The sequence below is a fragment of the Ctenopharyngodon idella genome, chromosome 23 (genome assembly GCF_019924925.1).
Source record: "Ctenopharyngodon idella isolate HZGC_01 chromosome 23, HZGC01, whole genome shotgun sequence".
Taxonomy (NCBI): domain Eukaryota; kingdom Metazoa; phylum Chordata; class Actinopteri; order Cypriniformes; family Xenocyprididae; genus Ctenopharyngodon; species Ctenopharyngodon idella.
The window spans coordinates 6,989,794-7,002,535 of record NC_067242.1 but is presented as its reverse complement, the minus strand read 5'-3'; the positions used below and the strand labels follow the sequence as shown (position 1 = coordinate 7,002,535).

General features: G+C 36.5%; 1 protein-coding gene across 2 annotated transcripts in view; it reads left to right on the top strand.

The window, feature by feature from the left end:
- dnah3 (dynein axonemal heavy chain 3) overlaps positions 1-12,742 on the top strand; it is a 44,444-nt gene that overhangs the window by 11,416 nt on the left and 20,286 nt on the right. For both annotated transcript variants that reach the window (XM_051882121.1, XM_051882122.1), the window contains 24 exons: positions 199-394; positions 481-606; positions 2,572-2,767; positions 4,059-4,238; positions 4,734-4,867; positions 4,959-5,055; positions 5,151-5,329; positions 6,395-6,579; positions 6,772-6,895; positions 6,982-7,135; positions 7,344-7,488; positions 7,680-7,891; positions 8,298-8,389; positions 8,512-8,626; positions 9,125-9,241; positions 9,543-9,722; positions 10,160-10,296; positions 10,417-10,618; positions 10,796-10,888; positions 10,967-11,077; positions 11,190-11,304; positions 11,721-11,919; positions 12,317-12,425; positions 12,603-12,716. In XM_051882121.1, coding sequence (XP_051738081.1) covers positions 199-394; positions 481-606; positions 2,572-2,767; positions 4,059-4,238; positions 4,734-4,867; positions 4,959-5,055; positions 5,151-5,329; positions 6,395-6,579; positions 6,772-6,895; positions 6,982-7,135; positions 7,344-7,488; positions 7,680-7,891; positions 8,298-8,389; positions 8,512-8,626; positions 9,125-9,241; positions 9,543-9,722; positions 10,160-10,296; positions 10,417-10,618; positions 10,796-10,888; positions 10,967-11,077; positions 11,190-11,304; positions 11,721-11,919; positions 12,317-12,425; positions 12,603-12,716 — 3,512 coding nt within the window. The remainder of the gene's footprint in view (positions 1-198; positions 395-480; positions 607-2,571; positions 2,768-4,058; positions 4,239-4,733; positions 4,868-4,958; positions 5,056-5,150; positions 5,330-6,394; positions 6,580-6,771; positions 6,896-6,981; positions 7,136-7,343; positions 7,489-7,679; positions 7,892-8,297; positions 8,390-8,511; positions 8,627-9,124; positions 9,242-9,542; positions 9,723-10,159; positions 10,297-10,416; positions 10,619-10,795; positions 10,889-10,966; positions 11,078-11,189; positions 11,305-11,720; positions 11,920-12,316; positions 12,426-12,602; positions 12,717-12,742) is intronic.

Sequence of the window (12,742 nt, the reverse complement as noted above, 5' to 3'; positions counted from 1 at the left end):
TAATTTGTGTTCCGAAGATGAACGAAGGTCTTACGGGTGTGGACCGGCATGAGGGTGAGTAATAAATGACATTTTTTCATTTTTGGGTGAACTAACCCTTTAAAGCATAAAAACACCACATAGACATATAAACAACATAAAAAAAATTGTATCAAAATCGTAATCTTAGTCGTAATCTCTTTTTTTGTTTTTTCGCAGTCGATTATATCCTGCTAGATCCAGCAGAGCGGGCGCGTCTATCAGTTTCTGCTGTTCCCCGGCCGTTCCCGTCCCGTGTAATTCGTGCACCAGTTCCCTGGTCCGAGAGCTACCGTGAAGCTCACAGCTGGCAGACGGAGAACCTCTACACTGTGAATCCTATGCTGCTCCACATACAGGATCTCTGGATGAGCAGGTTGGCATCTCTGATCCCTTCATCATGGTCCTAATGGTTATGATCCCATTTATGATTTATAAAATCATTATATGTTTCATTTGTAGTTTCTCGTCTCTGCGGTTTGTGCGTTTGGACGATCTGCTCTCAGCCGATCTTCCGCTCTTGCCAGCGGAGTTTGAGGAGCTGGTGCGGCGACACTGTCAGGACACACAAGATGAACTGCTTAACACGTAAGAGACTTTCTGTGTATGTATGTATCTGTTCCGAACAAGTGAAGAAACATCACCAGGCCTGTGTCTGTGTTTTTTGTGAGGTCTGGTTTAAGTAACATCCTGCCGTGGACAGTAACGGAAACAGTACAGTTTGAGAAGTTGTACCGAGACACATGATATATTTGTCTGTAGGTTTCATTCTCATGTTCTCTGTAAACCTGTCACTGTAGTCACCTGAATCCAGCTCTATAATTACATCTCAAAGGAAGAGCTGGACATCCAGGAAGCTGTAATTATAGAACTTAATACAACAGTTAGTTCCGCTTCTCAAATCTGATTGGTCGAGCAGTGTTCTAAAAGTGCCAATATAACTTTTCACAGTCAGCATCACTCCTCTTGTCTGTGTTTGTTTCAGACGGACTGTCTGTTTGTTCGTGGTGGGGATTTTTTAGTGTTTCTTTTTGCAGGTTACATTGAAACTGTAGTAGGTAGCGACAAGTTACGGGTCATTTGAATCATTCATTCAACCGATTCATGCAACAAATTCGGGAACAAACAAACAAATGACTTACCTTTATGAGTGGGTCATCTGAATCGTTCATTCAACGATTTGTTCATCAACACCGATTCATTCTGGAATTAACAAACCAGGATTATTATCATTAACAGACTAAAACCATTAAAAAACCTTTTCGTTACTTCAAATAAAATTAATGTTATTTAAAAAAAAAAAAAATTGTAAAAAATGTTTCAAGTTACTTGAAATACTGAAATAACTAAAACTGAAACAAAAATTAATGAAGACTATATTAGACATATTTTAAAAAAGCCAAAAACACTAAAAATGACTATAATTTTTTTTTTTTTTTAAATTTTCAAATTATTCAAACTAATAAAAATTATAATAGCATATTAATTATACTAAAATAACACAGGAACAAACCAGTGACTTTTCTTTATGAGTGAGTGAATCGAATCATTGACTCAACTGTTTTGTTCAAAAACACTGATTCTTTCAGTGGCAAAACAACTCAATTTTATCTTTATGAGTGAGTCTTTTGAGTCATTCATTTAAACACACTGATTCATTCAGAAACAACACTACTCTTTATTACTTGGAATTAAAACAAATTACAGATAAGAATAAAAATATAACATGAACTGTTAACCTATTGATGAACTATTGATGTTTGTCTGTTTTATCAATTATTCCTGATGCTCTCATGGGATATACTGAACATTTACTGGACTGTGGTAAATGTACGTTTGAATAAGGTCAGCGTTGTGTGCGGACAAGTGTGTTGTTGTTTAAATAGTTCTCTTCGTCTTGGCTACCTTTGTTCTCAACTCTGTATCCATGGTCTCCTCAAACCACCCAGACACTCGCACACAATACAAGCTTTTAAACTCTTAAATGAGGGTTTGAACAATGGGGAAATAAAGAGCAATCTGGACCTGCTTTAACACGCAGGGCGTCAGTGGCGCTACAGCAACAGTCAGTGTGAAGTGTTTCGAAGATGTACTGCAGGAAGTGTGAATTGCAATTTGACGAATCCTTCACTGAATGGACTGACTGAATCAGTCAGTAACAAGTAAACTTTGTGATTGACTGGTGTACTATATTACAAGTTTCCTAAAACTTAATAATAGCTTTGTGTGAGACTTTTGGATTTATATCCATCATATTTTACCTCTCAAAAACAGACCCTTTTGTTACAGAATTTTAAATGTAAGTTTTATACAGTAAGATGACTTCTTTAACTTTTGAAGATTGAGACATTTGAGAATATCTTACACTTTCAAGCACAGGAAATAAATCAAATTGGTTAACTGGTATCATGAACATATCAACTCAAGAAGTGAATTTCGATATCCAGCCATTAAAATGAAAAAGAATAAAAATATTGTTTTATAATGTATATTTTTTAAACAGCATATCACCTGTTTCCTTTGTCTGTGTTTTTGTGTGTGTGTGTTGTGTAGCTGGCTGCCCCGCTGTGCTTCTCTTTTTATGACCTTTAAAGACTTGTGGTTGCCACTGGTGCCGAAAAAAGCAAGCATCGCCCCGGTAAAAGCACAAAAACTCTTCTACTGTGTGGCTGCGCTGATGTCACTGCAGCTGCGCAGTCTGGTGGTCGCATCACTGCAGGATCTGCTGCAGTTTTTCCAGCTACATCAGGTACTGCAACCAGTGACACTTGCTACGTTTACATGGGCACCTTTTGTTTTATTTGGAATGAAATCATTTCCTACACCCAAAACAAGGTGTCTGCACATGAGAGTCCGAAACAAGGAGTGGCGGGACACCGTTTTCCTGCAGCACTTCACAGACGATGAGTGGAACGAGAATTTTAGATTAACACTATGTTCGACAAAAACAACAGCTTGTTTCGTGCGTCATACGTCATTACCCCATTTCTATGTTTTGGTTTTCACTTCAGTCCAATCAAGTGTTTACATGATTGATAAATTAGCCAATTCATTCCGATTGATGTGATGTGTGACTTTTTATTCCAACTGTGCTTACAGTTGGATTATTAGGGTCCATGTAAACGCAGCTACTGATATGTTTATCATGCCGATGCTCTCTTCACATTATACAGCCTAGTTACTGAGCATGTGCATGCGTTTATGGGCATATATGTATTGTACACGTCTGTTTGTTTGCGGATGCATGCTTTTTGAAAGTTATTGTGTATATTTGTTTAATATATTATGTATTTTACAGTTATTTTACCTCTGTAAAATCACTCTAGCATACTGTCTTGTGTATTTTATTGCACAGACACTAATGTTAAATAAATAATTATGTTCATTAATAAACAGTTCTTAATAATATACTTTCAACATTTCTTCTACCAATTAATACAGTTAATTTGCCTAATTATTACTGTATTTACACTGCCATTCAAAAGTTTGAGGTCAGTAAGATTTATGTTTTGAAAAAAGAGTCTTATGTTCACCAAGGCAGCATTTATTTGATCAAAAATACAATTTAAAATTTTTTTAATACATTTTTAAACTTTAGTTCACTCCTGTGATTTCTGATTCCTGTGGCAAAGCTCCATTACTCCAGTCTTCAGTGTCACATGATCCTTCAGAAATCATTCTAATATACTGATTTGCTGAAAGTGTGGATGTGTTTTTCCCCCCAGGATTCTTTGATGAACAGAAAGCTAGAAGAACAGCATTTATTTGAAATATAAATCTTGAAATCTTATTAATGTTCTGCTTTTGCTGTTGTTTTTGATAAATTTAACACATCCTTGTTGAATAAAAGTACCAATAAAAGTATCAATACTGACCCAAGACTTCTGAACAGTAGTGTATATAGAATTCAACTGATGTGAGATCACTAGTTTATACATTAGACATTTTATAGCTGATTTGAACTTGGTTCATCCAGACAGATTTTGCAGTCAATACTGTGCATGTTAAACGTGCATGTTTTTTGTGTGTGTTTCTGGCAGGATGGTAATGATTTTGGGGAGTGTTTCAATGAGCTGCAGTACACACAGCGTCCAGTGTTACTGGTGAAATTAAGACTCGAGGAGCCCAAAATTGCATTTGAGCCTTCACTGCAGAGCTGCTGGGAGCTCATACAACAAGCGTTCACACAGATCATCAACAGCGCCCACAACATACCACGGGTAAACACACATATACTTTTATTTACCAAAGAGAGGACTCCCAGATGATTTCTGTTGTTATAGTTGTTATACTATAGTGTACATTTTTTAAGATGTTTTCTTTATTAGAGAGGATAGAAAAAAGTTATTCTTGGTCCTGGAATACACTCACAAACACACACTCACACTTTTACACAAATAATAAAATTTGAACATCTGAGATTCAAAAAGTGTAAAGAACATCTAGCAGAAGTTCTACACTCTAAGAATAACAACTAGATATTAAACTCAGTGAAGAAATTACATGGATGCCTTTTTTGTGATTTATAGGAATTGTATTTTATATCAGGTTTTTATTAATATTGATGATTAATTTTTATTTTTTGGGTGAACTGTCCCTTTAAATGGATCTTCTGTGTGAGTGTAGTCACAGTTTAAGTTAGAAAAATGGACCCTAGATCATGCTTAAACAGTCATTTTTAATCTGAAATCCAAATGTGCATTCTGTTCTTGCAGGTGGAGTGCAAACTTTTCCCAGAGTTTGGAGAAACCTTAATTCTGCGCTCAGTGAGACCCAACGAGGCGCTGGTGACAGACATCATGAACAGAGCGAGAGAGATCTTTGAGAGGAACACCATTGGGCCCCAGAGGTCTGCTGTCATTCAGAGAACATGTTTTCCAGTAGAAAAGCTTCAAATTAAGATTGAATCACTGTACTTGAATCTGTGGTGTGTTGTGTAGGTATCTGGGTGTGTATAAGAAGTACACTGATTCACTGGACCGTCAAGACATACTGAACTTCCTTAAAACCAAACACTCACTGCAGGGCTTTACTAAGGTAGTTTTTCTAGTATGTGCATTGCAGCCTTATAGACAACACACGGGTGAAATGCTTCCTTGTAAAGCCAGATGTTTCTACTCTGTGTCCTGTAGAAAATCACAGGCGTACAGAACGTGTGGAAGGAGATCACATCACTGCATGTGACAGTCCCGCTGTCCCTGTTCTGTCTGGATGCGGTGAACCTGAACCAAGATCTGTGTGACAAGGCGGAGCATCTCATAGATCTTCTTACCACGTTTGTGATGGAGGAGAACCGAGAACTCAACAAGAGGTGGGTGGAAACAGTCTGAAACGTTCTTCACAGTAAAGCTTTGTTTTGTTTTTTTGACTTATTAGAGTTAAAGGTTTTTACAGAGGGGATTTTGGATATTCATTTTTCTTACTCTATAAATCAGAAAATTATGGAAGCTTGTTTCCACCATGAAGGAAACAAAAGGTAATTGCCACTTTTTATCTCACAATTCTGACATTTTTTTTTTTTTTGCAATTGCGAGTTTATAGGTCACAATTCTGACTTTTTTCTCTAAATTGCGAGATATAAACTCAAAATTGCGAGTTTTAAAGTCAGAATTGCAAGAAAAAAAAGTCAGAATTGCGAGTTTATATCACGCAATTCTTACTTTATAACTCGCAATTGTGAGTTTATAACATGCAATTCTGACTATATCTTGCAATTCTGACTTTATAACTCACAATTGTGAGATAAAAAGTCACAATTGCCTTTTTTATTTTTTTTTGTGGCGGAAACAAGCTTCCATAGAAAATACTGTAAACAGCCAGAAAGCAAATACATTTTCACCATGTTTTCAGAAATAAAACATAATATAAGTGAGTCAAATGATATTTGAACAAACCCCTCTTGAAAACCCTTCAGAATATAGACAGAAATTAAACTGTAAAGTTTGATGTATGAAAGTGCTGCTGAAGTGGAAATTTCTGACTGAGAAAAAATTCATTTTGAGAAAATGGCCTTTAAAGATATGTATTATAATTAAAATCTACAGATGAAAATAGATAAAGTGTGTAAACACTTAAAATAAACACTTAAATGTGTTTTTTGGATGATTTCTTTCACTAGTCTGAATAAAGACAAGTTATGGAAGAAGAATATCTCAAAATCTCAAATTTGACTAGTGCCTGAAATTGGCTTTCCTTAATTTTAATTTGTACAATTTTCATTATTTTTCTTATTAAACTTCCTTTTGCTTTCAAAAATATGTCACATTAGATTGTTTTTTTTTTAGCTGATTTTTAGTTGAAAACAGTTTCATTGGATATTTTCACATATTGTATGTATGATATATTATAGCATATACCGTTTATTATTCTATAATAGTATCTGCCGTCGTTATGATGAGATTACGGACAGAATCACAAGCAAGCTGAGTAACACAGAGGAGCTGGTGGAGTTAAACCAGTACATGAAACACACAAGTGAAGTGACCGTACACAAACTCCGCCATGAGATTGAAGAAGCCGTCAAGAGACTTGACTTCCTGCTTGACTACGCCACCCTACCAGGTAAACTTCCTTTGCCTAATGTGTGCATGCAAATACTGTCTATGGCAACACCACACTACTCAATTACTAATATTTCAACCAGCTTTTCACTCACAATCTCTCAGTGTGTGTTTGCCTTCTGTATTTGAGGCAGTCTGGGTCTTGTGGGAACGCTTTTTCTTTAAAACTACTTAAGACTTTCTCTCTTCACAGCGGAGGATATGAAGTTGTTCAGCACTGTGATCCACTGGCCCGAGCAGATTCTGTCATCGATTGAATTCAGCAAGGATAAACTGAACAATCAGAAAGATCAGGCTGAGATTGATCTGATGAAAAGGTGCTTAAACACGGACACGCACACACATCAAACACATCCTACACAGCTTAAACAAACCTGACAGCTATGGCACGTTTTATCCTCAGAATAGGGAAGTTAGAGGAGATGCTGAAGGGTCTGGACAAAGAGGTGGACATCTTTAAGATGAAAGAGAAGTTGACTTTGGAGGAGATTAAGTACAATGTGGAGAAACTCAATAAGATCGGCGTCAGCATGGAAGCCACTGTCAAAGAGATAGAGGTTTGTGTTTGATATTATCACTCTTTTACAAAACCTAATGAGCTAATGATCTGCCTACCTGGGTCAAATGCAAAGCAGATAAAACATATATAAAAATAAAATGAAAGATGAGTCAAGAGAAAGGCTGATTATAAATAAATCCCCAAAAACATGAACTATTCATTTCTTCTTTGAATAAATGAAATGTAATAATGTGTGTTTATTTCAGGGCATTAATAAAGAAGAGAGTTTGCTGGATAAAGAACAGAGTCAGTTTCCCATCTTACAAACAATAATGGCCAAGAAACAGCCGTACGACCAGCTGTGGATCACGGGTCTTGATTTTCAGACCAAATCTGATGTCTGGATGAATGGTAAAACACATGCTGTCATATTTCCTGTTGGAATTATTGCATCTAATTGGACTCGCATTTGTATAACAAATAAAAGACATCTGTTTGTCCTGTTGAGAATGTTGTTTTTCTGTCTCAACTGTTCCTGGATCTGAAAGATATAAATTAAGCATCTAAATCAGTTTCATATGTCTTTTGTATTTTCTCTCGAGGTCCATTCCGAAACATGAATGCAGAAACGGTATCAGAGGAGTTAGGAAACATGTGGCGCACCATGTATAAACTTGCAAAGACGTTCTCAGAGCGGACGGCTCCCGGACGTGTCACGGAGAACTTCAAGAAAAAGATTGACAAATTCAAACAACATCTCCCCATTCTGACAACTATCTGCAATCCAGGCCTGAAGGACAGACACTGGGAGATGGTACGACAGTAATATACATAACACTTTATTTATTAATGAAACTCACTCGCAGATGTGCAAAGGGACAGTCATTTTTGACGTTGAATCATTTGATTCCTTTGAACAGTTCATGCATATAAACTGGTTCAAAAAGTGATTCACTGGTCAAGTTCCTTCAATTTTCATCTTCTTAAAAAAAAAAAAAAAAAAAATGGTGTATTTAGCACAATTCTGCTTTATGACAATAAATAGCTTTAGTAGCTTGCCAAACTACTGTTTTAACACATTGACATGTACATTTTTATGTGAGATATGTTTTAGGATCTGAAATACTGCTTTTGTTACTGTTTATAGTTACCATTAGCATTGCATTTCCTCACTGTTTGATTGATGTGAATTATTTGTATTATTTTTTGGCTGATATCAGATTAGTAATACAGTGGGATTTGATGTTAAACCAGACGAGGACACCCCACTCATCAAGATGGTGGAGCTCGGATTGTCGAAATATTCAGACAAGTGAGGCTGACCTTTGACATTTAAAAATGATCTTTTGTGTGAAACCATGTTGCTTTAATGTAATCTGAATCTAAATTTGTCAGAATCACTCTTTAATGAGTCATGTCTCTCCTTGTCTGCAGGCTGGAGGAAATCGGCGCTTCTGCCAGTAAGGAATACTCTCTGGAAAAGTCCCTGGAGAAAATGAAACGGGAGTGGGCTGAGCTTCGCTTTGGGTTTTCCCCGTATAAGGACACGGTAAAACACACTTCATATGATATACTTTAATGTGGCATTTTGTTAAACAAATGCACTATATTACATCTACATTATATTTTACTTGACCTGTTGTCATTATTATTTAATGTATGTTTGAATAAATCTGCCATGAAAACAAGTTTTTATTACAGCCACAGTTTAAATGATGAATTGGAGTAGAAACATAATTATATCATTAAAAAGCTGATATAAAACTCCCTTATGTGCTTTTTAAAAGTTTATATACAATTCTGTTTTTATTTGAGTGTTGATTACTGGAAAAAATAGATTAATTATTTTTTTTTAAAAGCTATATTTTTGGGTTTAGGTTTTTGGCTAAATAAAAACTTTATTTTCAGTTTTGGTGAATCACTACTGACAAACTATTAAACATTATTTTGCTTTTATATTGAACTACTGTTTATTTTAAGAACTTTATTCCCTCAACGTTATTCTCTGTCTTTCTGTATGTTTGTGTGTGTGTATTTGTCTGTGAAGGGTACAAGTGTTTTATCTGCGGTAGATGATATTCAGCTGCTGTTGGATGATCACATCATCAAGACTCAGACTATGAGAGGGTCTCCATTCATCAAACCCATTGAGGCCGATGCAAAGGTTCACAACTTGTTCACCTGCATATAATTTACATAAGCATTTCTTGCCACAAAACTAGTTTTCATGACCGTTTACTGTACTGTAAGAAGTCCTCATGTAAATAACCTGTCTTATGATTAAATGCCAACGACAACTTGTGCAGTTTAGTTTAAAAAAAAATTCTGGGTGGACTGGGGAGGAAGTTTTGAGTTGTGCATGTTACAGACATAATATGATTTAAACTATGTAAATAATATGATCCTAAAAATAATAATAATAATATGACCCTAGACCTTTTAAATAGTTCTGTCTCTGTCATTAGGCCTGGGAGGAGAAGTTGCAGCGCATGCAGGATATATTGGATGCAATGTTGCAGTGTCAAAGCATGTGGATGTATCTTGAGCCCATCTTCAGCTCAGAGGACATCATCGCCCAGATGCCAGAGAACGGACGCAAGTTTGCCATCGTAGACAGTTACTGGAAAAACATTGTCGCTGAAGCGGTGTGTGTGATTGAATTTGTTATTGACTGCATCTACAGCTATATCTGACAATTATCAGGTTTAATAATAGCAAGTAAAGAGCACACAAAGACATCCATTTTTAAATCCATAGTTTTAATTTGTTGTAAATATTGTCATTCCAAAACTGCTCATGGGTTAATGAGATAATAACTGAGCAGCAAATCATCATATTAGAATGATTTCTGAAGGATCATGTGACACTTAAGACTGGAGTAATGATGCTGAAAATTCAGCTTTGACTTCATAGGAATAAATTAAAAATATTTAAATGGAAAACAGTTCTTTTAAATGGTAATAATAATATTTTACAATATTATGCAGCCTTGGTGAGCATAAAGAACTTCTTTCAAAAAGATTAAAAAAAACAGTTGTGTACATTATTGAGCATGCCATGTGTTTTTTTTTTTTTTAAACAGTTAAAGGACACACATGTACTGGTGGCCACAGAGCAACCCAACATGCTGGGTCGCCTTCAGGAGTCCAACACCTTCCTGGAGGAAATACAGCAGGGTCTGAACTCATACCTGGAAACAAAGAGACTCTTCTTCCCTCGGTAAGATTAAACTTGCAGATCTACCTCTTAAAGATGTTAAAACACCTTCAGGTATCTCAGTTTAATGTTCAGAGTCATTATAAGTAAGTCACCTGTCTCTTACTCCTTATTTCTCACTAGGTTTTTCTTCCTGTCTAATGATGAGATGTTGGAGATCTTGTCTGAGACGAAGGATCCGCTGCGTGTTCAGCCTCATCTTAAGAAGTGTTTTGAGGGCATTGCTAAACTAGAATTCACCCCTGAGCTGGAGATCACTGGAATGATCAGCTCAGAGAAAGAGATCGTCCCCTTTATTGAGACCATCTACCCAGCTAAAGCCAAGGTACAGGCAGAGAGAGAAATAAAGAGGGTGAATCTCAAGAAACCAAAAAAAGTATTTTCTTTATGCAAAATAAAATTTCTTATTTCTTTCTTTTGATTTTGGAGTAAAATATGACCTTTTTATGGAATGTTTCATGAGATTTACCCGCTTGTACAATATGTTTCCTGTGTATTTTAGGGAATGGTCGAGAAGTGGCTCCTGCAGGTTGAAAACACGATGCTGATGAGCATCAGAAATGTCATAAAGCAAGGAATGGAGCAGTACTCAGAGGTATAAATACACACAATGACTTATAAACATCTAGAATATGATCAGCGCATCATGTGTGTTTGATTCTGCTTGTTTCAGATGCCCAGGAAGAAGTGGGTGCTGCTGTGGCCCGGTCAGGTCGTGATCTGTGCGTCCTGTATCTTCTGGACCAGCGAAGTATCTGATGCTATCCAGAACAACACACTTCCTGTGAGCACACAGACACATTCAGAGCAGATTTGATTTAGTGGAGCAGGTCAGAATTTATAAATGTGTTTTTTGTGTGAAGTTTCTGTTAAGCATGTGTTTGCATGTGTTTCAGGCTTACGTTGAGCAGAGTAATGCTCAGATCGCTGATATAGTCGAGCTGGTAAGAGGGAAGTTGCCAGGTGGGGCCAGAATGACTCTGGGAGCTCTTATTGTCATTGATGTTCATGGTAAGTGCCATTTTCTTGAATAAAAGAATATTGTTATTTATTTTTAATGTTAGTGTATCACAGGTTTCCACAAAAATATGAAGCAGCACAACCATTTTCAACATTGATAAAAAAAATAAATGTGTCTTGAGCAGCAAATCATTATATTAGAATGATTTCTGAAGGATCATGTGACACTGAAGACTGGAGTAATGATGCTGAAAATTCAGCTTTGATCACTGGAATAAATTACATTTTTAAATATATTACAATAGAAAGCAGTTCTTTTAAATTGTAATTGTATTTCACAATATTACTGTTTTTCCTGCAGCCTTGTTGAGCATAGACTTCATTCAAAAAATCTTAATTATTCCTAACTCCCAAAGTCTCTATAATGTCTATATAGTACACGACCTTTGCCTCTTTGTCCCATGCAGCACGTGATGTTGTTTGCAAGCTGGCTCAGGATGGCGTTTCATCTCTGAATGATTTCCAGTGGATTTCCCAGCTGCGGTATTTCTGGGAGGACGGAGAGGTCATGTTGAGGATGATCACCACCGAGATCAGATATGGATACGAATATCTCGGCAACTCACCGCGCCTTGTCATAACACCACTAACCGATCGCTGCTACAGGTACACTCGCATAACACACTAACGCTGAGGTGTAACAGTACAGAAATAACAGTTTGGTGCAATTTCTGAAGTCACAGTTCGGTAAGTGTTCGGTAGAGCAAGGAAAATTTTTTTTAATTAAACAGTGCTTTTCTGAACAAACTATGTTCTTTAAATAAAAAGTTTTGCTGCAACCGACTGCAAAATATGTATATTGTGCTGTTTGATGCACATATATGCGCCGGCACTTATTCAGTAAAATCTGTGAAGTTTAACAGAGACTCGCTACCCCCTACTCATACACATTATGATAATATTTCATTTTATTTCTAGTGTTGAGCGCTGTAGTGATCTGGGCGTAGTTGTGGAGTTTTGAGTTATGTCACATCTGTCATGCTGAATGCTGATTGGTCCACAGGACTCTGATGGGTGCTCTGAAGCTGAATCTGGGCGGAGCTCCAGAGGGTCCTGCGGGAACTGGAAAAACAGAGACGACTAAAGATCTGGCTAAAGCGCTCGCCAAACAGGTACTCATTGTGATTTTATGACATATATAAAGCTGCTATTTCAATTTAAGCACTGATTATGTTGTTTCGTTTACTTTAATATATATTAAATTTATAATAATAAAGAATATTAATCAGTATTATTATTATTGTTATTGTTATTTTATGTAAGTGACAAATGTGTAAATGTGTGTTTAGTGTGTGGTGTTCAACTGTTCTGATGGTCTGGACTACAAAGCGATGAGTAAATTTTTCAAGGGTCTGGCACAGTCTGGAGCGTGGGCATGTTTTGACGAGTTCAACCGAATAGAGGTCAGCACAGATGATCAAAAAGGGTG